At 46.0% G+C, this 27,120-nt stretch overlaps 1 protein-coding gene across 1 annotated transcript in view; it reads right to left on the bottom strand.

Annotated features, from left to right (window-relative positions):
- Positions 1-27,120, bottom strand: part of GNS (glucosamine (N-acetyl)-6-sulfatase) — an 89,149-nt gene that overhangs the window by 36,949 nt on the left and 25,080 nt on the right. The window contains exons 3-7 of the mRNA XM_073555454.1: positions 21,688-21,891; positions 19,793-19,858; positions 3,634-3,732; positions 3,003-3,170; positions 2,375-2,457 (exon numbers count right to left, since the gene is read on the bottom strand). Coding sequence (XP_073411555.1) covers positions 2,375-2,457; positions 3,003-3,170; positions 3,634-3,732; positions 19,793-19,858; positions 21,688-21,891 — 620 coding nt within the window. The remainder of the gene's footprint in view (positions 1-2,374; positions 2,458-3,002; positions 3,171-3,633; positions 3,733-19,792; positions 19,859-21,687; positions 21,892-27,120) is intronic.

Below are 27,120 nucleotides of genomic sequence, written 5' to 3'. Positions count from 1 at the left end.
GGGAAAAAATCTGCTAGAGGGAGGTTTGTCTGCAGACCCGAGAGGTTGGGGGGAGTGCGGCTTCCAGACCTAAAAATGTATCACTTGGCAGGCCACCTAGCTAGAATGATAGACTGGTGCAGAAATGGTAACCATAAGGCATGGGTTCAAATAGAACAACGTTTTTGCCCGTCCCATTGAAGACCCTCCCGTGGGTTTTACTTTCGGCCCCAGAGCAAACCAAATCCCATCCGACTATTGGATACATTTTAAAATGCTGCAATACAGCACTAGTCCGTTTACATTTACTCCCAGAGGCTTCTCCTCTCACTCCAGTGTTGAGTCATCCTAAATTTGTCCCTAGCCGCTCGGAGTCCATTTTTCGTCTGTGCATAGATTCGGGGATGGATAGAGTAGAAAACTGGGGAGAGGGAGCCTCCTGGTCTTCTCTGAGTGACCTTACCACCAAAACAGATCCAATACCCCATGGCAGTTGGAGGTGTTTGCAACTTACCCACTTTTTCAGCAGCCTTCCCCCTAAAAGTTAATTTAGACGACCCAAAACCCAATTTGAGCTTTTATGTAATAGCCCGGGCCCAATCAGACACACCTTAGTTAAAACCTACTCTATGCTGATGGACCCCCAGAGCCGGTCGCCCCCTTCTTTCCTTGCGCAGTGGGAAGAGAGATTTAAATATTTATTTTACGGAAGATCAGAGAACTCGAATTTTTACCCTTGTACACTGTGCCTCGATTAGCTCTAGTTTCCAGGAGGCTGGCAATAAGATTTTGTCCAGATGATACAGAGTGCCGTTGAGGTTGCACAGCATATTTCCAGAAATTCACCCCAAATGCTGGAGGTGTGGAAGGGCAGAGGGCACAATTTTTCATATTTTCTGGCAATGTGACATTTTGCAATCATTTTGGACAGAGGTGTGGGAAATTATTTGCCGGGTTATGGGCTGTTCCGAAAAGTTGACTCTGGCTCTGATACTACTCCAACATAATGAAATCCCTCTCCGGATCTATAAATCCTCTCTGTTGAAATGTTTGATCATGGCTGAGAGGGCTTGTATCCCGGAGAGATGGAAGAGTCCCGCTCCTCCAACCATAACTCAGTAGATCGCAAAAGTCAATGAAATTATGTTCATGGAGGACCTCACCTCATCCATACATGAATCATACCCAAAGTTTTGGTCTACTTGGCTTGGATGGATGGATTTTCGAAGCTCTAGTGAGTATTGTGATCTAATGCTGGAGGCAAACGCCCCTGAGGTTAACTGAAAACATCAGGTTGAGTGGTGGACTTGGTCAGGGGGGGGGGGGGGTACTCCTTCCCTTACCCCCTCGTTTTTTCCTTCCCTCCCCCTTTTTTTTTTTTTTTGCCTCTCTTGGCTCCATTACTTATTTCCCCCCACTCTTTTTTCGCTTCAACTGCTCTCCTTCTTCTTCCTCTCCTGTGTCTTTTCTTTCCTATACTGCTTGTTAAAAGTTTAAAAATGAAAGACCCTCCGAATTGACCTCTACTACCGGCTCCCCAGATGTTAAGGACCCGTGGACGATTGTCTTGGTCGGGAGTTAAGCCCCTGTCACACATAGCGATCTCGCTAGCGAGATTGTTGCTGAGTCACAAGTTTTGTGACGCACCAGCAATCTCACCAGCGAGATCGCTGTGTGTGACACTGACCAGCGACCGGCCCCCCTGCTGGTTATCGCTGATCGTCCTGGAATGGCATGGACATTTTTTTGATCACTGGTCTCCTGCTGGCCAGCATGCATCACTGCGTGTGACAGGCGAGAGACCAGCGATCTGGCGCTGGTAACTAAGGTAAACAAAGGGTTTCTAAGCTGCACGCAGCGCTTAGTAACCCGATGTGTACTTTAGTTACCAGCGCGCTGGTGCAGGGAGCTGGTAACCAAGGTACACATCGGGTTTCTAAGTGTCGCACGCCGCTTAAAAACCCGATGTGTACCTTGGTTACCAGCTCCCTGCACCAGCGCGCTGGTAACTAAGGTACACAGTGGGTAACTAAGCAACTTGCGTCGCTTGTTACCCCCGTGTCGCTGGTGCTGATCGCTGGTGAAGCTGCCTGTTTGGCAGCTCACAAGCGATCATGTAGCGACACACCAGCGATCCTGACAAGGTAATATCGTTGTCGGGATCGCTGGTGCGTCACTATGTGTGACGGGGCCCTTAAGTTGTATTGCTTGTATTCGTCTACTTGTCTGGTTTCAATTATTATGTTAACCTGGATTTTGTTGTGAGTCTTGAAATAAAGAATTATAAAAAACAAACAAACAAACAAACAAACAAACATGAAACCCCTTTAATATATGGTCAGTTGTTTCTAATGATATAGACAGATATTAGTCAAAGTCATATCAACAATCCTACCTCTTGCGATAAGCATTGTCCAGGAACTGTATGGAAACATTAGACATGGGGGTCTTGGCTTGTCGTATTAGCCAATGTTTATCCTGAAAGAGATGAAAGATCAGATACGTTTTTATACCAGTAAAGGAATAATAATATTCCTGCTTCTGATTGTATATATACACAATATATTTTATTCATTTCCTCATTATTGCACATGTAAACTGTATGAACAGGCACTCTTGGCTTACATATGCCACAGGGGAAGACACAGCAGAAAGCCCCAGCACAGAATGGTATCGCTTGATAGCGGTAATTATTAGCTATGAATTCATTAGCTCAGGCTCTTATAGGCAATCTAACAGTAAGAAGCCACTTTATGGGGAGAAGAAGCACTCATACACCGATGTATGGGGTCAATAGAAAGTCTTTGAGCCCACAATCAGCACTATGTACATGCTTCCAGACATTCTATTGAGCCTGTACGCCACTCTCTGCACTCGCTTATGCACGCCTCTGAGTTTTTATGAGCGATCACTGGAGGATCCAAGATTGGAAGTATCAATTTACAACACTAAGGACCGCAGAGAATAGAAAGTTACATATGGCACCATGGGTACACCATCTCTTACACTCCTGTGATACCAACCTTGCCATGGACATTGAAATTGCTGTTTCGAGGTGCAGTGACAGTCTTGAAGGAGCTTTCATATTGAGGGGCTGCAGTCCAAGGAGAGTGTGGAGCTGGAGTGGCAATCATCATGAAGAAAGGCTCATTATTGGATTTGTAGCTAAGAAAATCCAAGGAGATGTTGGCCTATGCATAAAAAAAAGACAGAATTTATATAATTCATAATACAGTAAGATCCTCCATTTTGTCCAATAGTACCATGTGAATACATCACATCAAAGTGAGGCCTCATAATCCATTTACATCAGGGACATATAGATCCAATATACCAGAATCAGACAATTTAGAGGAAAATTAGTGATGCATGCAGCCCTACTGTTCTTGACCTAAATGCCTCTATACAACAGCCAATTCCTTTCTCCAAAGAAGATAAAGAATAGTGCCCATCGTCATGCTGTTAAATAAAATTCTTTTTAACTTAATTTGGAAAAAATGAGCAGAAAAATTTTATTTTACAGCCAATCAATGAATGGGGTGTTCTCAGGTTCCCCACACCCAACTCATTTATGCCAAAGAAATAAAAAAAAATAAAAACACACCATCATACATATTGATTCTGGGAAATCCACTTTAAAGAGAAATAACTCACCAAGACATCTGTTAGGTAATCCACACTGTAGTTCTGGCCATAAGTCCGCGCCCGTCCGTTTTCCGAGAGAGTATAGTTATAGTACTTAGAATTTTTTTCCTAGGGTAAAAAAAAAAAATAAAAATATATGATTATTTTGTTGGTATTTGCAATTGAATGTACAGGGGTTGGACAAAAAGGAGATTTTTGTGTACTCACCGTAAAATCTCTTTCTCTTAGCCTTTAATTGGGGGACACAGAACCGTGGGTGTTATGCTGCTGTCCACTAGGAGGCGACACTATGCATAATCTGAAAAAGATTAACTTTGGCTCCTCCTCTGCAGTATACACCCCTGGACGGCTTCAGCCTTCTCCAGTTTTGTGCCAAACCATAAGGAGGAACGTAATCAAATAACATAACCATGCCTGTAAGAAGGCTACTATGTACGAGCTCAAAGAACAATGAGAACTCAACAGTAAACAACAGCCCGTAAGGGCAACAGGGTGGGAGCTGTGTCCCCCAATTAAAGGCTAAGAGAAAGAGATTTTACGGTGAGTACACAAAAATCTCCTTTACTCTGTCGCCTAATTGGGGGACACAGAACCGTGGGACGTCCCAAAGCAGTCCCTGGGTGGGAAGCAGTGGACGAATATTGTGTTGACAGTTCCCTAGACTTGGGGTACTGCCGCCTGCAGAACAGTCTACCCAGGCTCGCATCCGCTGAGGACTGGGTATGAACACTGTAGTGTTTCGTAAACGTGTGTAGGCTAGTCCAAGTGGCCGCCTTGCACACTTGTTGTGCCGAAGCCTGATGCCGAATGGCCCAGGAGGCCCCTACTGCCCGTGTAGAGTGTGCCGTGATACCGGCCGGAAGAGGGGAACTGTTAAGTCGGTAGGCCTCATGTATGGTGGACTTGATCCACCTGGCAAGGGTAGCCTTGGAAGCCGGCAGCCCCTTGCGACTACCTTCCGGAAGAATGAAGAGGGAATCAGATTTCCGGAAAGGTGCAGTCCTGGACACGTAAATCCGCAATGCTCTGACGAGGTCAAGCGTATGCAGAGCCTTCTCCACTCTATGAACCGGAACCGGGCAAAGGGATGGCAGTGAAATCTCCTCATTGAGGTGAAAGTTGGACACAACCTTCGGAAGGAAGGATGGTACCGTGCGGAGAACCACCTTGTCCTGGTGAAAGGCTAGGAAAGGCCGTCTGCAGGAAAGTGCTGACAATTCCGACACTCAGCGTAACGAGGTGATCGCCACTAGAAAAAACACTTTCTGAGACAGAATGGAGAGTGGAACTCCTCTAAGAGGTTCGAAGGGTGGAGCTTGCAATGCTGTCAGGACCAGATTGAGGTCCCACGTATCCAGCGGACGTTTGTAGGGAGGAACCAATCGGGAAACTCCCTGGATGAAAGTCCTTACTTGCGGTTTAATAGCAATGCGCTTTTGAAAAAGGACTGAAAGCGCTGACACCTGACTCTTAAGCGAACTTAGGGATAGCTTGGTATCTAGGCCCGATTGAAGAAAACCTAGTACCTTCGGGAGGGAATAAGGGAGTGGGACTTGTCCATGAGAGTCGCACCAAGAAATGAAAGCTCTCCAGGTACGATAATAGAGCTTGGCGGAGGCAGGCTTCCTTGCCCTGATCATAGTTGCAATGACTGCCGGTGAAAAACCTGCCTGGGTTAGAATCCAGGTTTCAAGGGCCATGCCGTCAAATTGAGAGCCCCTGAATTCTGGTGGAAGAAAGGACCTTGAGACAGAAGGTTGTGACGGTCGGGTAGACGCCAGGGGGCGTCTGCTGTAAGTTGGACGATGTCGGCGTACCATGTACGTCTGGGCCAGTCTGGCGCGATGAGGATGGTCGGAACTCCCTCTTGCTTGATCTTCCTCACAACCCTGGAGATTAGGGGGAGGGGTGGAAAAATGTACAGGAGTCGGAACTGGGACCAGTCCTGGACCAGGGCATCCGCTCCGAGCGACCGCGGGTCGTGTGTCCTGGCCATGAAATTGGGGACCTTGGTATTGAGATGGGATGCCATTAGGTCTACCTCCGGGGTTCCCCAGCGTTGACAGATCTGGCAAAAAATCTCAGGATGGAGAGACCACTCCCCCGAGTCCATTCCTTGCCTGCTGAGGAAGTCGGCTTCCCAGTTTTCTACACCCGGAATGTGTACCGCAGAAAGTACCGACCTCGTGTCTTCCGCCCAGCGGAGGATATGAGCCACTTCTCTCATCGCCTGGGCGCTGCGGATCCCGCCTTGGTGGTTCACGTATGCCACAGCCGTGGCATTGTCCGACTGTATCCGTATGTGCGAGGCTGCAAGCAAGTGATGAAAGGCTCTCAGTGCCAAGAGAATGGCCCTGATTACCAGAACATTGATGGGTAATGTCACTTCCCTCGGTGACCACTTGCCCTGTGCCCTGTGATGTAGGTGCACCGCCCCCCAGCCTGTCAGGCTTGCATCGGTAGTCAGGATCTTCCATTGTCCTGAGAGGAATGGCTTCCCTCGTGTAAGCGAGGTTGGTTTGAGCCACCAATGCAGGGACCTCCTGGTTGATGACGTCAACCTGAACTCCCTGTCGAGGGAGAAGGGGTTCCTGTCCCAAGATCTGAGTATGGCTAGTTGAAGGACCCTGAGGTGAAACTGGGCAAATGGCACTGCCTCTATTGCTGCTGCCATCCGGCCGAGGACTCTCATGGCAAACCGGAGAGATCGAGGAGGACTGTGAAGGAGTGTGCGAACTCCCAGACGGATGGCCAGTGTCTTGTCCTTGGGAAGGAGCACCAGGCCCCTGGCGGTGTCGAATACCATTCCCAGGAATGTTAGAGTCCGAGTAGGGATAATCGACGATTTCTGTAGGTTGACTAGCCATCCCAGGCGACTCAGAGTGTCTAGTGTGATTGAGACACTGACCTCGCAGTCTTTGAAAGTGGGAGACTTGATGAGGAGGTCGTCCAGGTACGGGACGACTAGAATGCCTCTTGAGTGCAGGACGTCCATGGTGGCCGCCATGACTTTGGTGAACGTTCTTGGAGCCGTGGCGAGTCCGAACGGAAGGGCGACAAACTGGTAGTGGTTTTGGTTGACCGCGAACCTGAGAAACCTTTGGTGGGCGGGAGCAATTGGTATGTGGAGATACGCATCCTGTATGTCTATGGAGGCGAGGTATTCTCCCTGGTCCATGGATGCAATGATGGACCGGAGGGACTCCATGCGGAAATGACGGACCCGTACGTAATTGTTGAGCTGTTTTAGGTCCAGTATGGGTCGGACGCCGCCTCCTTTCTTGGGGACTACGAACAAATTTGAGTAGAATCCTCGGAATCTCTCGTTCGCGGGAACCGGCACCACAACTCCTGATTGAAGGAGAGCGGAAACCGCTTGGTGGAAAGCACAAGCCTTTTCTGGTGGTGTTGGAGGAATAGAAAGGAAGAACCGGTTCGGTGGAACGGAAGTGAACTCTATCTTGTATCCGGAAGACACTATTTCCCTGACCCACCTGTCTTCTGTAATAGGCAGCCAGACTTGCTGAAAGAGTAAAAGTCGGCCGCCTACTGGTGGGGTGTCTTCCGGAGGTCGCGAGTCATGATGAAGCGAAGTTCTGAGGTTTTCCTCCCTTGGGTTTCGCTTGGCCTGCTTTCGACTGCCAAGCCCTGTCCGGTCGCTGCTGCGTCCGTGGGTTGTCCCTGCGTGGAGAACGGTTACGGTTTTGCACTGGGCGCGAAACGGACCAGCCCGAGGAATTCCGAAAGGATCGGAATCGCGTCTGGTTTCTTCGTTTAAACGTGCGTTTCGGTTTTAGTTGAGGGAGAGAAGTACTCTTACCCCCAGTGGCATTGGCTATCATGGTGTCCAACTTTTCGCCGAAAAGTCTTCCAGTAAAATAAGGAAGTCGCATGAGGGACTTCTTTGAGGCCGCATCCGCTTTCCATTCTCGCAGCCAGAGGATGCGTCGGATCGTGATGGCGTTTGATGCTATTCCCGCAACACCTCTGGCGGAATCCAGGGCTGCATGAATCATGTAGTCTGCTACCACTGCTATCTGGACCGCTTGGTCCGAGAGCTCAGGATTTGAAGCCTGAAGACCCTCCTGTAGTTTTTTGGCCCAAGCCAGGATGGCCTTGGCTGCCCAAACTGAAGCAAACGCAGGGCCCAGAGAGGCACCTGCCGCTTCGAAAATAGAACGAGCCATGCGTTCTACTTGCCGGTCTGCTGCGTCCCTGAGGGTTGAGCTATCCGGCAGAGAGAGTAAAGTCTGCGCTGCTAGCCTAGAAACCGGAGGGTCCACTTCAGGTGGATCTGTCCATTGTTTGGTGTCTTTCTGTGGGAAGGGGTACTTCGCTTCCAAATATTTGAGATTAGCGAATTTTTTCTCAGGCTGCGCAAACTGTTTGGTAAGTATTTTCTCAAACTCATGGTGATTAGGGAAGACCTTAGGTGGTTTCTGAACACTTTCGAAGCAAATCCTATGTTCTGGGACTTCCGGGGCCGACTCTGGAATTTTTAGCACCCGATGAATGGCAGAAATTATGTCCTCAACTAGCGCTGTATTGCTAGGGGGAGAAGGTACCACGGACCTGTCCGTTTCGTTATCTGAGTCGGAGTCACAGATGCCCTCCGAATCCTGTGCCTCGCTAAGGTGATCCCTGGAGGGCGACCTGGGGCGGGGGTCTTCTGTGGTGGGGGATCCCTGTGGTAAATTGCACTGTCTGTCTGTGGCAGGGGACTGCCCAGGAGACCTGGAATGATGCTGTCTCTCCCTGGAGGGGGACGACCTTGTGCTATAGTGCGACTCAGGTGATCGAGACCTATGGGTCCGCTTACGTCTGTGAGAGTCGGAAGCAGCATGTTCCTGAGACAAGCTGTCCGTTTGCTGTGTACCGTCCATAGCCGGGGCCCGACTCTGCAGAGCTTGCAGCAATGTAGCAGTTAGGTTGTCTATGGACTGTGTCATGGACTGAGACATCTGAGTTGCCCATTCCGGCGTGGCCTGTGACACTGAAGCGTCAGTAGGAACTCCCTGGGGTTCTGACCCAGAGTTCAGGATGCAGTCCCGGCAGTGCGGATATGTGCTACCACTAGGGAGCGTGGCTTTGCAGGCTGTGCAGAATGCATAGAAACATTCCTGCCTGGTTCTCTTCCTTGAGCCCGGCATAGTGCACAGAGGCTGGCTATAAGGGATCGTACAGGGGTGGCTACGCAGAGGGAACCCACAGAGAGCCTTATAGGAAGTATAGATTCACAGCTGAGTAATGAGAGCCCAGCTGTGAGCTTACCCCACCGGTGTGCCCCTAGGTCCAGCGCCGACAGATCCCAGTTCTGTGCCCCCCGGAGACCGCTGTGATGCTCCTCTCCTGGATCTCATCCAGAAAAAATGGCCACCGGGACTCTGAGGAGAGGGAGGAGGGGGCGGAGAGCTGAAAAGGGCGCGCTGGGCAGTGTAAAAACGCCCCCTTTCTGCCTCAATCCGCCCCTTCTATGACACTCCAGTGTGTCATTTTGGTCATCCGGGGGGCGGGCCGGGGGGCGGGGAAAAGGCGGCGGCTTCGGCTAGGCCGAAGCCGCGGTCTAAATTAGAGGCCTGATGCCCAGGAGGGCTCCAGAGCGGCGCGGTAGTCCGGGGGGGGGGCGGATTTGTACCAGACCCCCCCAGAATGGTCGACTGGATAGCGGTGGGGGTAGCAGGGGTAGCAGTTCCTGTATGGGGGGCCCCTGGAGCGCTATGGCGCCGCTGCTGCTGCAGAGACAGGGATGCAGAAAAAGTCCTGTCTCGGTTGTGCCATCCGGTCCGCACCCTCCCCCGGCCCCAACAGGATCCCTCAGCCGGCCTGGGGTCCCTGGAAGCTGCGGAATGCTGCCTGATCTCCGACCCTACCTGAGGCGTCTCAACCTAATGCCCCCTGCGGGGGATTAGGGAGGGTGCGTCTGTCACCGTCAGGGGGTCTTCATCCTCGCCTCAACCTCAACCCAGACCCCTTAAAGGGGTTGGGGAAGGAGGGGGGTCTCGACCTCGAACCAGGACACGAGGGACTGGGGAGGGAGCGACATGGGGAATAGCCACCTCGACCTCAACTGGGTACCCCTAATAGTGGACCGAGGAGGGAGCCATGCCGGGAGTCTCGCTGGAGACCCTCTTTTCTTCATCTGTATTTCCGGACAAAAAAAGGAAAAAAACGGAAGGAAAAAAGGTGTGCCTCCTTGCGACACTAAGCAAAAACTGGAGAAGGCTGACGCCGTCCAGGGGTGTATACTGCAGAGGAGGAGCCAAAGTTAATCTTTTTCAGATTATGCATAGTGTCGCCTCCTAGTGGACAGCAGCATAACACCCACGGTTCTGTGTCCCCCAATTAGGCGACAGAGTAATAATGAAAACACCTGGAAACATCAACAAAAGTTAGTTTAATATGGTGTAGGTCCACCTTTTGCGGCGATTATGGCCACAATTCTCCGAGGTATGGATTCATACAAGGTGTGAATTGTTTTCAAAGGAATTTTAGCCCATTCTTCCATTAAAACACCCTCCAGTTCTTTGAGCGACGATGGCGGCGGAAATCGACGTCTAACTTGAATCTCTAAAATCGGACATAAATGCTCAATGTTGAGGTCTGGGGATTGTAGGGGCCAGATGAGATGCTCAACTTCATTACAATGTTTCTCGTGCCATGCTGTAACGATTCTAGCTGTATGAATTGGTGCATTATCATCCTGAAAGATGGTGTTCCCCTCCGGGAACAATGCTTGAACCATAGGATGCACTTGGTCGCCCAAAATGCCTAAATCTCGGCTGTTAATTCTTCCATGAAGGGATATCATTGGCCCGGCGGATCTCCACGAAATAGCACCCCAGATCATCACAGAACCTCCACCATGTTTTACGGTTGGGAGAAGACAGTCTGGATGGAATGCTTCTTTCAGCTGTCTCCAAACGTACACTCGGCCGGAGGTCGGAAATAGGGTAAACGATGATTCGTCTGAGAATATCACATGTTTCCACTGCTCGAGGGACCAATTCTGGAGGTTTCTACACCACTCTAAAAGCTTGGAAACATTTGTCATTGAGAGCAGCGGTTTTCTAATTGCACCTCTTCCGTGGAATCCAGATTTGTGCAGCTCCCGACGAACAGTTTTCGTGGAAACTGGGTTCTGTAGGTGTTCATTGAGCTCAACAGTGATTTTCGGAGCCGTGGTCTTGTGATCCTCTCTCACAATTCCCTTTAGAGTCTGACGGTCTCTCTCAGCCAACTTCAACTTTCGGCCGGACCCGTGCTTTGCTGCGGACGTTTTTCCTTCTCTTTCAAACGCAGTCATTACTTTGGAGACAGTACCTCTTGACACGCCAGGCATTCGGGCACTTTCTATTACACTAGCGCCTGCCATATGAGCACCAACAATTTGGCCTCTTTGAAAATCCGAGAGGTCTGCCATTGGTATCAGGTTCTCATCAATGTTCTTACAATTCTGCAAAACAAACAGTTAATTTACATACACATATCACATAACACAAATAATCAACTACAAAACATTACCATATGTCACGGTTTGCATGCTTATAACATGCTCAAAGATTATGATGCCTAAACGTTAGGTGTTTCATTATTTTGTCCAACCCCTGTATGTGTGTATCACCAAGCAATCACAAGGAATCTTTCATTTCACCAGAGCTGTTTAAAAAAAGCAGAGCTGTGATTGGTTGCTATGAGCAACAGTTTTCCCACTCAACAGCACCTTTGCAGACACTGACCGGGTGGAAGAAATCTAGCATCCCCAGGAACATACGCTCCCAACCATTGTCTGCCCCCAAGAAAGGAGCAGAGAGCACATGACAAATGAATCACCCCCTCCCATGCCTATATACCCATCACACATCCTTCATCCCATAGGTACATCTTCCCTCTTAAAGGGATCTCCGGTATAGAAGTTAGGGCAAATCCCTCAGCGCTCTGATTCTGACCCCAGACTTCTATTAAAGGGATCATTAGTATGGAAGTCAGGGCAAATCCATCCAGCGCTTTGGTTTTGACCCCAGGCCTCTCTTAAAAGGGATCCCCCGGTATGGAAGTTAGGACCGTTCCACTCAGTGCTCTGGTTGTGACCCCAGGCTGATGGGAGGATGTGGGATATTCGTGGTAGTAGTCTGGTAGCTCTGACAGAACTATGGGGGATATTAGGGGTAGTAGTCCGGTGGCTCTGGCGGGATGATGTGGGATATTATAGTGAATGTGGCTATGCGGAGTGGGCGGGGCTCTACACTCAGCTTTATAATATATATATATATATATATATATATATATATATATATATATATATATATATATATATACATACACACACACACACACACACACACACATATCCATCCATACATACACACATATATATTACATATACGAACACACACAATCAGTGTTGCTTCCTAAGTGGACAGTTTGATTTCACAGAAGTTTGATTTGCTTGGAGTTATATGCTGTTGTTTAAGTGTGCTCTTTATTTTTTGGAGCAGTATATATATTATATATATATATATCCAACTACGGTTAGTTATAATACATATATATATACATACACACACACACACACACACACACACACACATACATACATACATACATACATACATACATACATATATATATATATATACACACACACACACACACACACATACATACACACACATATACACACACACACATTATAATTTGTTATGAATATATATATATATATATATATATATATATATATATATATATATATATATATATTTTCATGGCCAAAAGTATTGACACCCCTGCAATTGTGTCAGATAATATTCAGTTTCTTCCTGAAAATGATTGCAAACACAAATTCTTTGGTATTATTATCTTCATTTAATTTGTCTTAAATGAAAAAACACAAAAGAGAATGAAGCAAAAAGCAAAACATTGATCATTTCACACAAAACTTCAAAAATGGGCCGGACAAAAGTATTGGCACCCTCAGCCTAATACTTGGTTGCACAACCTTTAGCCAAAATAACTGCGACCAACTGCTTCCGGTAACCATCAATGAGTTTCTTACAATGCTCTGCTGGAATTTTAGACCATTCTTCTTTGGCAAACTACTCCAGGTCCCTGATATTTGAAGGGAGCCTTCTCCAAACTGCCATTTTTAGATCTCTCCACAGGTGTTCTATGGGATTCAGGTCTGGACTCATTGCTGGCCACCTTAGAAGTCTCCAGTGCTTTCTCTCAAACCATTTTCTAGTGCTTTTTGAAGTGTGTTTTGGGTTATTGTCCTGCTGGAAGACCCATGACCTCTGAGGTAGACCCAGCTTTCTCACACTGGGCCCTATATTATGCTGCAAAATTTGTTGGTAGTCTTCTGACTTCATAATGGCAAGCACACGGTCAAGCAGTCCAGTGCCAGAGGCAGCAAAGCAACCCCAAAACATCAGGGAACCTCCGCCATGTTTGACTGTAGGGACCGTGTACTTTTCTTTGAATGCCTCTTTTTTCTCCTGTAAACTCTATGTTGATGCTTTTGCCCTAAAAGCTCTACTTTTGTCTCATCTGACCAGAGAACATTCTTCCAAAATGTTTTATGCTTTTTCAGGTAAGTTTTGGCAAACTCCAGCCTGGCTTTTTTATGTCTCGGGGTAAGTGGAGTCTTCCTGGGTCTCCTACCATACAGTCCCTTTTCATTCAGATGCCGACGGATAGTACGGGTTGACACCGTTGTACCATTGGACTGCAGGGCAGCTTGAACTTGTTTGGATGTTAGTGGAGGTTCTTTATCCAACATCCGCACAATCTTGCATTGAAATCTCTTGTCAATTTTTCTTTTCCGGCCACATCTAGGGAGGTTAGCCACAGTGCCATGGGCTTTAAACTTCTTGATGACACTGCGCACGGTAGACACAGGAACATTCAGGTCTTTGGAGATGGACTTGTAGCCTTGATATTGCTCATGCTTCCTCACAATTTGGTTTCTCAAGTCCTCAGACAGTTCTTTGGTCTTCTTTCTTTTCTCCATGCTCAATGTGGTACACACAAGGACACAGGACAGAGGTTGAGTCAACTTTAATCCATGTCAACTGGCTGCAAGTGTGATTTAGTTATTGCCAACACCTGTTAGGTGCCACAGGTAAGTTATAGGTGCTGTTAATTACACAAATTAGAGAAGCATCACATGATTTTTCGAACAGTGCCAATACTTTTGTCCACCCTCTTTGTTATGTTTGGTGTGGAATTATATCCAATTTGGCTTTAGGACAATTCTTTTTGTGTTTTTTCATTTAAGACAAAGTAAATGAAGATAATAATACCAAAGAATTTGTGTTTGAATCATTTTCAGGAAGAAACTGAGTATTATCTGACAGAATTGCAGGGGTGTCAATACTTTTGGCCATGACTGTATATATATATATATATATACATACATACATACATACACACATACACACACATACAGGGTGGTCCAAAAATAGGTGGACAGTATGTGTAATAGGGTTATGAAGGGGGAGATTTATCAGACATGGTGTAAAGTGAAACGGACTCAGTTGCCCTCAGCAACCAATCAGATTCCACTTTTCATTCTTCACAGACTCTTTGGAAAATGAAAGGTGGAATCTGATTGATTGCCAAGTGCAACTGTGTCAGTTTCACAGATAATTCTCCCCCAAATCTGTTTTCATTTCAGATAATTCAGATAACCCATAATGGCAAATAATTTTTCTACACCACAATATATATATCCACACACATACACACACAGTATAATTTGTTATAACTAACCGTAGTTCGTTACTATGCCCGGGCAACGCTGGGCTCTTCAGCTAGTCTATATATATATATATAATTGCCTTAAATTGTCTGTCATCCACTTCTGTCTGGATGTCCCCGAACACCACAATCCACCACGCTGCACCGAAGTACGCCGACCGCCATTTTGGAACACCCAAGTGATGCCGCTTGGATCCAGGACGCAGCTGCGATCCCGAACGCCGCTGCCATCTCGACCACCGATCGAATCCAGGCCTCCGCTGTGATCCCACCCGCCGCTGGGATCCCAGCTGCCCCTCAGATCCAGACCACCGCTGGGATCCCAGCTGCCGCTGCAATCCCGTACGCTGCTGCTATCCTGACCACCGCCAGGATCCCGGCCGCTGCTTGGATCCCAGTTGCCGCTCGGATCTAGGCCGCCGCTGCGATTATGAGAGGCTGTGAAAGGGGTGTAAAGAGGGGGTGTAATGAAGGGGGTATAATGAGAGGGTGTAATGAGAGGGATGCCGCCGCCGGACCCCCGCCAGGACGCACCGCCTGACTACACGCGCCGGATCCCACCGCTGCCTGCCCACTCACTTGCGTGCAGTCACAGCCGGCAGGAAAGACCGCGGCTTGAGGCCTGTGCTGGAGATTGGGTGCGGCCACCCTCTGGTGGCGCCGCACACCATCTCAAGCACAGGCCGCAAAACACCGTCTTTCCTGCCGGATGTGACTGCACGGAAGTGGGTGGGCCGCCACCCCCATCGTGATGTTACTGCCCTCCCGATGCAATAGCATCAGGGACACATCTAGTATACAATAAACATGACTTCATTCCACATGTATAATATCTTATAGTCCAAAAATTGTAATATATTCTTTCACAAGTTCCTAGTCTACTACGTCTGAGTGTCTGCCTCCAGTAGGCGTACACTCCAAAAAAGAAGCACATCAGAGCTCATGTTCTCTCTATCGGCATCATTATAGTGTATGGTCCCCATCGGCGGATATGTCCAAATCCAGTTTTGAGGGGGGGGGGTTTCAGACGCAAGCCCCAACGGGGCTACCAAACAGGTGCCAGAATGCAGTGTGAAAGCACCCCAAGCAATTTTAAGGGTATGTGCACATGTTGCAGATTCTGCTACAGATTTTTCTGCTCAGATTTTGCCAAATCCGCAGGTAAAGTGAACTGTGTTTTACCTGCGGATTTAGTGCAGATTTACTGCAGATTTTCTGCAGTTTTGGTGCGGATTTCACCTGCGTTTTGACACCTGCGGATTCCTATAATGGAAGAGGTGTAAAAACGCAGCAGAATCAGCACAAAGAATTGACATGCTGCGGATTCAAAACCGCAGCAAATCTGCGCGGAAAAATCTGCAGCATGTGCACAGCGTTTTTGTTTTACATTGGATAAAATGGTACTGTACACCATAGAAGAATCTGCTGCAGATCCGCAGGGCCAAATTCGCTGTGAATCCGCAACGTGTGCACATACCCTAAATCCTTTCAGACCATGTTGACAAATACATCAATTTATGATAGATTTCCCAGTGTCAGGGGCATTTTAGTACTTTTATTTCTCAGATTTGTGAAAGGTCCCTCCCCATTTGTAATCGAGAACAAGTGACATATTAAGATAATTATGGCCACAGCACATGGATTGTTGGGAGGACCAGTGGACAGCTGATAAATAGCCCAATTTGGGGGGGGAAAGCCAATTTTACAGGCGTTTATCCCATAATTGACACTTCATTTCCTACATGTGAATTTGTGCACTAGGCGCTTCTGCTAAAACCCAGTGGAGGAAACTCGTTAGAAAGAACACGAGGAGATTCTAGAGAGATTCAGATAAAGGGAGTCATTAAGTACCCTATAGCCTGTACAGGGTATAATAGGTCATTCTACTATATGTGCCACCCTGATATGAAGTGGAGCTACAGCAGTATCACTGGGAAACCCTGAGACTCTGAAGTTCCCATTTACATGATGGGCGAGAACGTTCCTTTTCCTCTCTCTCGTACAACTGTATCTACTATTTCCGAAACTAGAACAAGAATCCTTTTTGCACTATGCGTTAGCAATGTCAGAAGGAATAGATCACATTTCACAGCACATCTTGGACTATAAGATATGGTTATCTATTAAAGATGTGGAATGAATGCATATTTATTGCATAGGTACAATTTGGTAGGGACCTGTAGATACCTCAGTGTATCCATTGTGTGGGATTTAGATGGATGGGGTTTGGCCACTGGAGCATTCCCCAAGCTCCTCCATCCTATTATTGTTGTTGATACTGGTGTCATTTTTTGCATATTGGACAAGGGGATTATATTACTCTTGGAACCGACTTGTCCAAGTGCTTTTATTGTATATTACTAGCAAAAACGCAACCTTTACTTAACATAATTTTTAATTATGTATTAATATTAAAGGAGTGGTCGAAAGGCAAAGAATTTTTCCCTATTTAGCCCCCATAATCTAAGCAATTTTCTAATATTCTTGCTTTAAATATTCCCTAACTAAACTACTTATGTATTTGGTTTCTTCTACTTCCATTTGGATGACGATTCCTTAGAGTATCCCAGAATGCACTGGGAATACACAAAGTCATCAGAGTAGGGTGCAGAGCATGTGGTCACGGCCCCTGCCTGAAACGAAGTATTATCAGGGGGCAGAGGCTGCAGTTAGTCACAGCTCCTGCCCCCTCCCTGAAATGAAGCATCATCAGGGGACAGAGGCTGCGGTCAGTCACAGCCCCTGCCCCCTCCCTGAAACAAAGCATCAGGGGGCTGAGGCTGCGGTCAGTCATAGCACAAGCCCCATCCCTGAAAAGAATCACCATCAGGGGGCAGAGGCTGCAGTCAGTCACAGCTCCTGCCCCCTCCCTGAAAAGAAGCATCAGGGGGCTGAGGCTGCAATCAGTCACAGCCCCTGCCCCCTCCCTGAAACAAAGCATCATCAGGGGGCAGAGGCTGCAGTCAGTCACAGCTCCTGCCCCCTCCCTGAAAAGAAGCATCATCAGGGGGCTGAGGCTGCAGTCAGTCACAGCCCCTGCCCCCTCCCTGAAACAAAGCATCATCAGGGGGCAGAGGCTGCAGTCAGTCACAGCTCCTGCCCCCTCCCTGAAACAAAGCATCATCAGGGGGCTGAGGCTGCAGTCAGTCACAGCTCCTGCCCCCTCCCTGAAATGAAGCATCATCAGGGGACAGAGGCTGCGGTCAGTCACAGCCCCTGCCCCCTCCCTGAAACAAAGCATCAGGGGGCTGAGGCTGCGGTCAGTCATAGCACCTGCCCCCTACCTGAAACAAAGCACCATCAGGGGCAGAGGCTGCGGTCAGTCACATAACCTGCATCATCAGTGGCGCTCGTTACAGAGGCTGGTTCCTGTTCTGTCCCTGAGTGTCACCTCCTTTGTGCAATGTCCCCCCCAGCGCTGTGTGCGATGAGCGGAGAGTAAGGTTTGTTGTCTGCTTAGCTTAATAGTAGCTAAGCGGTGTCACTATAACCAGCGTGCAAGAGGACTAATGCCGCCCCTTCATGTCACATCATCTCTGCTGCCGCACGCATTGCACCGAGCACTGGGGGAGATACTACACAAATGAGACACGCAGGGACAAAGTAAGGACCAGCCCCTGAAACAAGGGTCACTGATGATGCCTAGTTTCAGGGAGGAGGCGGGGGCTCTGACAAACGCTTTGCCTTCTGACCACCCCTTTAGCCACTTCACACTTTGCTTAATACACACACATAGTAAACCCCACTGGTTGAGATTACTTTCAAATTCTAAAAAGTAAAACTCCTTCAGGATACGCCATTATTTTGCTAAGACCTGGTCTTTGGTGGGCATACAACTAGCTGATCACCACATGCCATATCTCTCACTGTGGGGCATGTACATAGAGAACACATACACAGATGGGACTCATTCCTGCTGCGCTTCTCCTCCCATGGAAAAACCCCTCTAAAGATGAAAATCACATAAGTAATAAATTCACCAGCAGAGTAAGGATAATACAAGGAAACTATGAATAATAGATCTATTTCAACGAGCTTTTACTTAGAAAATCTGTGCGTGACGCAAGTCATTCTGCATCATTCTGTCCTCGGAGTGCAGCAAACACTGGTGCAATCACGGGCTACTTGTTCAGTTACCTGGCATATGTTCTGTCTGCTCCTAACACCTTCCCACTGCAGACAGTCTTAGTTTTTTAATCCTCACTTTCCAAGAGTCTTATTTCCATCAATCTTGCAAAATGTATTTTGCAAGAGTTACGATTTATGAATAATATAAATATTATAATACATAATTTATCCATCTGTCCCCCAGGCAGGTGCAGGCTGTATTATCCACCCAACACCTGCCTCTTAACAGCAGCGATCAGAGCTTCAATCGCTGTCATCGAGCCTCCTAAATGCCGCTGCCAATCACAGACTGCAGCTTTTAAGCTAAACCATTCTGGTTCACATGAATCCTGGCGTGCCAATGTGTTGCCATGGCAGCCAAGGGACTGCCAAAGACCCTAATAGCTGCCATCTTGGTGCTCGTGTGAAGTCAAGCCACAGACTGGGCTTTATAGACGACTGGAATTTGTTGTATGTATTGCAATACTGAAGTATTGCAGGATAAATAAATGATCAAACATTTGCAGGGGAATTCTACTATGAAAGCTAAAAACTAAATTTGTAATGTAATTTTTTCTAAGAAAAATTTTAAACCCGCTTATGCCAAGCAAAGAAAAAAAAAAAAAGTTATAGTCCAATCTATGAAATCATAAAGTTATTCATACACATTTTTCAATGGGGAAAATAAAAGTTGTGTCAGAAAACAACGCCTCCCCCGCAAAAAAACAAACAAAAACAAAACACAACAAAACTGTACGTCTCATATTGTCAATCAGAGAGCTGTCATTTATTTGTGGAATCTTGGGTGGGTCATATTCTGTAACCCAAACTTTTTATTTTTCAGTGATGAAGCCGTGTCAGGACTTGATATTTGCGGGACGAGCTGTTTATAATGACTCTTAATATTTACATTTTTAGCCTCTTTCTTGGGAGGCGACATGACCAAAAGGCAGCAATTTGCCATTTTTATTCTTTAGCAGAATGATCCAATAACAAGCCCTCACTTGTGTGGGCCTCCTGCATCTACCCTATCCCTGAAGGAACCTTCGTTGGAAAACGAAGCTCTAACCTTCCAGACCTGTGCTCCTCAAGTGCAATGACCCAGAAACAAGGCCACATCCTGATATGGGTCAAGTATTTTGAAAGGAGTTTGCCACTTTGGACCCCTCTGCTCAGAGCAATTCTCTAACAAACTACAACACAAATGATTTATTTTAATATCGGATTCGGGTCATACAACTGCAGTGTATGTCAGGTATATTGAGTGCTTACCAGAATTTAGTTTTGTTAGCAATAGGTTACTCACCAATGCAAACCAGTAGCTCCATCCAGGAGGTACATGACTGATTCCACCCGCATCTTCGGATCCGTACTACACAATAAATAGTAATACAGCATTATACGGGAAGCAGGTAAAAACAGTGTGACATGCAAAACGACACAACCCTGTCACTTCAAATTTTTATTTTTGGCTATAACAAGTTTTCCCACAAGTGAATGTGATCTAAAGTGAGCTAAAATAGACCGAAAATGGAATTCTTCATATCCCTTCACTGGTCCAATTCCCTTCCCATGGATGAGCAGATGCCAAACACACATCTGGGTCAAAAATCTTTAAAATGGAGCGACTCAATATTTTGACAATGAGCTATGACAATGGTATCAACTTAATTGAGATATTGGACGTTTTACACGAGCGCTGATCCTAGAAACTGATAAACATATAAAGAAGCAGAACATGCTATTTTTGGTCAGTACGCAGGATTCTCTGCATGATCCTGAAACAAACAGTCTAGTAGAAATACAGCAAAGAACACAGGGGATAAACTCCAGTAGCATTTTCAGTCCCAGAACGATTGAGGGGTGGGATTCAAAGTCTTTTTCCTACCGGGCTCCTGCTGCAGGGACTTGCCTTACAGTGAGACACCGGACAGTGAGGGACACTGTTTTCCCTTTACATTTTTCTCAGTTTTAATTGTAACTTGAAACAAAATATCAAAAAAGGAGATCTTTAAAAGGGGGAATTTGCTGCGATTACTTTCCCCATTCTGGATATTTAGTGTTTCTTTAAAGCTGGGCCCAAACCTCTTGCGTTAAAGGAAACCTATAAAGTTGATCTGCAGCCAGAATGTTATAGAGCAGTAACAGCTGATCAGACTGATGTACATTTTTGTGGGAATTTTCCTGGTGTTTGCATGCATACGCGTCAAGTAGGTGGTCCTAATCAGTGCTTGGCAGTCTTCCCTGTTTGACTGTGCATTTAGAGATAGCTGGCAATCAGGTGAAGGACCATCCACTGGACTCTATGCACTATATGCATACAAACACCAGTGTTTTCAATTGGAAAAATACAATTACACTGAAGCTTTTCCAACAAACCTATATACCAATCTGGACCATTTTTTATTCCTTTATACCAGACCTGGGCAAAGTGCCACACAGTGCCCACCCGCTTGCTGTTTCCATGTGCGGCTCTGGTTGAGGAGGGGCTTCCGGCCTCTTCCTCCACCAATCAGCGTGTGAAACAGCTGACGCGATGACATCATTTCATCGCGTCAGCTGTATACCACCGGAGTCCGCGCACTGGAGGCAGGGAGAAAAGCAGAATGTCAGGGAACAGGACCAAGGTGAGTATGTTTTGTTTTTTTCTCATGTGTATGGGCTGTTTGGGTGGGCATGGGGGAGCCATGTGAGGCCGCGTGGGGCTCATGCCACACATGGGGGCGGCCGCGTGGGGCGGCCGCATGGGGCTCATGCCACATAAGGGCTGTTGGGGGCACATACGATATACAGAAGGGGCTATGTTAGGGTTCAAACGATATATAGGGGGATGTCAGCATACTTAATTCTGCTCAATATTAAGTAATACAATTAATATTGATAAAATTATCAATAATATAATAATAATAATAATATATTGATATTAATATTGAGCAGAATTAATTTTGGCCTATTGGTTTGGCCCTCCACAACAGTCACGGCCTCTCATGTGGCCCCTCTGGAAAATTAATTGCTCATCCCTGCTCTATACCATACTGTCGATAGATCGGACTGCATGTACATGACAGGCTCGCTTTAAGACAGTAGCATGAATCAAATATAAACTCAGTCTACTTTTTTATTGCTCTTTAAATAATGGTGTACATAAATCATACACAGTAGGAGTGAGAATTCCTAATCCTGACCGTATACAGACAGTACCTGATTTAAGTATTTCCCAGCAAAAAATGTCTGGTAACCAGATGAATGGAGGAGCGCAGGGAAGGTGTATGGCTCTTGTGTCTTCTGCCATGCTTGACTGCTGCAGTTTCCTTCTATTGTGTTGTTGACGACATGATGATTATGTGGGTATCGCCCGGACAGAATACTGGCTCTACTTGGACAGCAAAGGGCGCTACCAACATACTGTAGAGAAAAACGCAAACTCTTCATACACAGCCTTTACCTCTTCAGCATCATCTAATACCTGAAATAGTGTTCTAACAAGCCTCTACTATTTGTAGCCCAATGGTCAAATGCCACCATACAGCATGCAGGCTCTTACTGCAGTAGAAGGCAACAAGTTTAGTACATCTGTCATTCTCTGAACTAGAACAATTTTCTTATCTGATCTACGTTAATCACAATCTATGTGGGAAGTGGTTATCTAGTCATTAACTTACCAGGCCATATGCTGCACACAGGAAGCCAAAGATATTAACAAACAAATCATCTTTCCCTTCCCAGATGTTTTGGTTATCAGCTCTTATATGTCCACTAGCTATAGGTGTGGTGCACGTTAGTAGCATCTGCCAGGGAAGCTCTGGCGTATGTCAAAAGTATCCATAGATCGTTTTATATAGGACAGAAGCCAAGAACTGGCCTCCTATTGACCATCATGTAGGGATGAAGTGTTATCCAACCATGCTCTGTGTCCTAATCGAGTATTTTCAGCGCGTTCGAAAAAAGTATTTGCGTCGCCGTGACTACATGTCTCACAGCTGTTAGACAGTCGCAACACATGCAGGGTTTGCCTGTTTGTTAGACAGTCCCCGCACCCTTGCTCATCACCACCAGCATGCCTTTTTTAATATAGGATTCCAAGATTGACATATAAATTAAACAGTCTGAATAACACCCACAGAGTCATCATATATACAAAAAAAAAAAGGGAAAATATCTAATTAAAGGATGCCAATTGTGCCTTTGTAGTTAGTGTACTAACAACAAATAACAGCCGCGCTGTTACTACACATGTGCGGGAATAGCGTTGACGTGTATGTTACTTGCGCAAGTGACATTCACGTCACCGCTATGCCCGCGCATGCGCAGCAAAAGCCACAACTGCGCTCCCGATGCGATAGCATCGGGCCTATTTCTAGTTAATGTATAATTGCTGTGAATTTTTCTATTGAGAGCCCACTGATCACAAGACAATGGGTGCCCAAGTTCCTTATCTGAATGAAGTTTTAGTGCGTATGAGTGACTTTGGCTCAGTTCAAGTTGAGCAAAACATACAACATCCAAACATACCCAGTCTCCCCTTAAAGCACCACTCCACTAGGTTTTTTATACTACTTTATGTAATTCCCCCAGTCTCATACTCATCTTCTACCACCTACATCTTTTTCCAGTCAATTTCAATACATCTCTATGAGACGTTTGTTCTGGCTCTCATAAACTTGCATTGCGCTCTTGTGACGGAAAATCTGACTTCTGCACAGTCAGAAGATAGGAGCATAAGATAGTGCTACGGAACTAGAGAGGCGTCAGTAAAAGGTGAAGCAGCTGGAAGGAGAGCAAGAACAGGGAGCTTACATTTAAAGCGCCACACCAGCGCTGGGAAAGAGAAAAAAAAAGACCTTGCTGGTGTGAGGCTTTAGCTTAACCTCTTTATGACCCAGCCTATTTTGACCTTAATGACCTGGCCATTTTTTGCAATTCTGACCAGTGTCCCTTTATGAGGTAATAACTCTGGAACGCTTCAACGCATCCTAGCGATTCTGAGATTGTTTTTTCGTGACATATTGGGCTTCTTGTTAGTGGTAAATTTAGGTCGATAATTTTTGCGTTTATTTGTGAAAAAATCAGAAATTTGGTGAAAATTTTGAAAATTTCGCAATTTTCAAATTTTGAATTTTTATTCTGTTAAACCAGAGAGTTATGTGACACAAAATAGTTACTAAATAACATTTCCCACATGTCTACTTTACATCAGCACAATTTTGGAAGCAAAATATTTTTTTGTTAGGAAGTTATAAGGGTTAAAAGTTGACTAGTGATTTCTCATTTTTACAACAAAATTTACAAAACCATTTTTTTTAGGGACCACCTCACATTTGAAGTCACTTTGAGGGGTCTATATGGCAGAAAATACCCAAAAGTGACACCATTCTAAAAACTGAACCCCTCAAGCTACTCAAAACCACATTCAAGAAGATTATTAACCCTTCAGGTGTTTCACAGCAACTAAAGCAATGTGGAAGGAAAAAATGGACATTTTAAATTTTCCAACACAAATTTTCTTTCAGCATCAATTTTCTCATTTTCACATGGGCAACAGGATAAAATGGATCCTAAAATTTGTTGGGCAATTTCCCCTGAGTACACCGATACCTCATATGTGGTCATAAACCACTGTTTGGGTGCATGGCAGGGCTCAGAAGGGAAGGAGCGCCATTTGACTTTTTGAATGGAAAATATGCTGGAATATTTAGCAGTTGCCATGTCGTGTTTGGAGAGCCCCTGTGCACCTAAACACTGGAGCTCCCCCACAAGTGACCCCATTTTGGAAACTAGACCCTCCAAGGAACTTATCTAGATGCATAGTGATCACTTTGAACCCCCAGGTGCTTCTCAAATTGATCCGTAAAAAAAAAAAAAAAAAAAAAAGTACTTTTTTTTTTTCACAAAAATTATCTTTTAGCCTCAGTTTTTTCATTTTCACATGGGCAACAGGATAAAATGGATCCTAAAATTTGTTGGGCAATTTCTCCTGAGTACACAGATACGTCATATGTGGTCATAAACCACTGTTTGGGTGCACGGCAGGGCCCGGAAGGGAAGGAGCGCCATTTGACTTTTTGAATGGAAAATTAGCTCCAATCGTTATCGGACACCATGTCGCGTTTGGAGAGCCCCTGTGTGCCTAAACATTGGAGCTCCCCCACAAGTGATACCATTTTGGAAACTAGACCCCTTAAGGAACTTATCTAGATGTGTAGTGAGCACTTTGAACCCCCAAGTGCTTCACAAAAGTTTATAACATAGAGCAGTGAAAATAAAAAATCTTTTTTTTTCCTCAAAAATGATCTTTTAGCACGCTATTTTTTATTTTCACAAGGGTAACAGGAGAAATTGGACCACAAAAGTTGTTGTCCAGATTGTCCCGAGTACGCTGGTACCCCATATGTGGGGGGGGGCACTGTTTGGGTGCACGGCAGGGCGCAGAAGGGAATGAGCGCCATTTGACTTTTTGAAATGAAAATTAGCTCCAATCGTTAGCGGACACCATGTCGTGTTTGGAGAGCCCCTGTGTGCCTAAACTTTGGAGCTCCCCCACAAATGACCCCATTTTGGAAACTAGACCCCCTAAGGAACTTATCTAGATGCATAGTGAGCACTTTGACCCCCCAGGTGATTCACAGAAGTTTATAATGCAGAGGAGTGAAAATAAAAAAAATCTTTTTTTTCCTAAAAAAAATTTTTTTACTTGGCAATTTTTTATTTTCACAAGGATACAAGGATAAATTGGACCCCAAAAGTTGTTGTCCAGTTTGTCCTGAGTATGCTGGTACCCCATATGTGGGGGGGGAACCACTGTTTGGGCACACGTTGGGGCTCAGCAGGTAAGTAGTGACATTTTGAAATGCTGACTTTGATGGAATGGTCTGCGGGCGTCATGTTACATTTGCTGAGCCCCTGTGTGCCTAAACAGTAGAAACCCCCCACAAGTGACCCTATTTTGGAAACTAGACCCCCCAAGGAACTTATCTAGATGTGTGGTGAGCACCTTGAACCCCCAAGTGCTTCACAGAAGTTTATAACGCAGAGCTGTTAAAATAAAAAATCATTTTTTTTCCCTCAAAAAAAATGATTTTTAGCTCGCAATTTTTTATTTTCACAAGGGTACTAGGATAAATTGGACCCCAAAAGTTGTTGTCCAGTTTGTCCTGAGTATGCTGGTACCCCATATGTGGGGGGGAACCACTGTTTGGGCACACGTTGGGGCTCAGCAGGGAAGTAGTGACATTTTGAAATGCTGACTTTGATGGAATGGTCTGCGGGCGTCATGTTACATTTGCTGAGCCCCTGTGTGCCTAAACAGTAGAAACGCCCCACAAGTGACCCTATTTTGGAAACTAGACCCCCCAAGGAACTTATCTAGATGTGTGGTGAGCACCTTGAACCCCCAAGTGCTTCACAGAAGTTTATAACGCAGAGCTGTGAAAATAAAAAATCATTTTTTTTCCCTCAAAAAAAATGATTTTTAGCTCGCAATTTTTTATTTTCACAAGGGTAACAGGAGAAATTGGACCCCAAAAGTTGTTGTCCAGTTTGTCCTGAGTATGCTGGTACCCCATATGTGGGGGGGAACCACTGTTTGGGCACACGTTGGGGCTCAGCAGGGAAGTAGTGACATTTTGAAATGCTGACTTTGATGGAATGGTCTGCGGGCGTCATGTTACATTTGCTGAGCCCCTGTGTGCCTAAACAGTAGAAACCCCCCACAAGTGACCCTATTTTGGAAACTAGACCCCCCAAGGACCTTATCTAGATGTGTGGTGAGCACCTTGAACCCCCAAGTGCTTCACAGAAGTTTATAACGCAGAGCTGTGAAAATAAAAAATCATTTTTTTTCCCTCAAAAAAAATGATTTTTAGCTCGCAATTTTTTATTTTCACAAGGGTACTAGGATAAATTGGACCCCAAAAGTTGTTGTCCAGTTTGTCCTGAGTATGCTGGTACCCCATATGTGGGGGGGAACCACTGTTTGGGCACACGTTGGGGCTCAGCAGGGAAGTAGTGACATTTTGAAATGCTGACTTTGATGGAATGGTCTGCGGGCGTCATGTTACATTTGCTGAGCCCCTGTGTGCCTAAACAGTAGAAACCCCCCACAAGTGACCCTATTTTGGAAACTAGACCCCCCAAGGAACTTATCTAGATGTGTGGTGAGCACCTTGAACCCCCAAGTGCTTCACAGAAGTTTATAACGCAGAGCTGTGAAAATAAAAAATCATTTTTTTCCCTCAAAAAAAATGATTTTTAGCTCGCAATTTTTTATTTTCACAAGGGTAACAGGAGAAATTGGACCCCAAAAGTTGTTGTCCAGTTTGTCCTGAGTACGCCGATACCCCATATGTGGGGAGGGACCACTGTTTGGGCACATGTCGGGGCTCGGAAGGGAAGTAGTGACGTTTTGAAATACCGACTTGATCGAATGGTCTGCGGGCATCATGTTACGTTTGCAGAGCCTCTGATGTGCCTAAACAGTGGAAACCCCCCAACAAGTGACCCCATTTTGGAAACTAGACCACCCAAGGAATTTATCTAGATGTGTGGTGAGCAGCACTTTGAACCCCCAAGTGCTTCACAGAAGTTTATAACGCAGAACCGTGAAAATAAAAAATCTTTTTTTTCCTCAAAAAATGA

Source organism: Dendrobates tinctorius, unplaced genomic scaffold, assembly GCF_039654945.1.
Source record: "Dendrobates tinctorius isolate UK_male_01 unplaced genomic scaffold, ASM3965494v1 ptg000224l, whole genome shotgun sequence".
NCBI lineage: Eukaryota > Metazoa > Chordata > Amphibia > Anura > Dendrobatidae > Dendrobates > Dendrobates tinctorius.
This window is presented reverse-complemented; position numbering and strand designations above follow the sequence as displayed.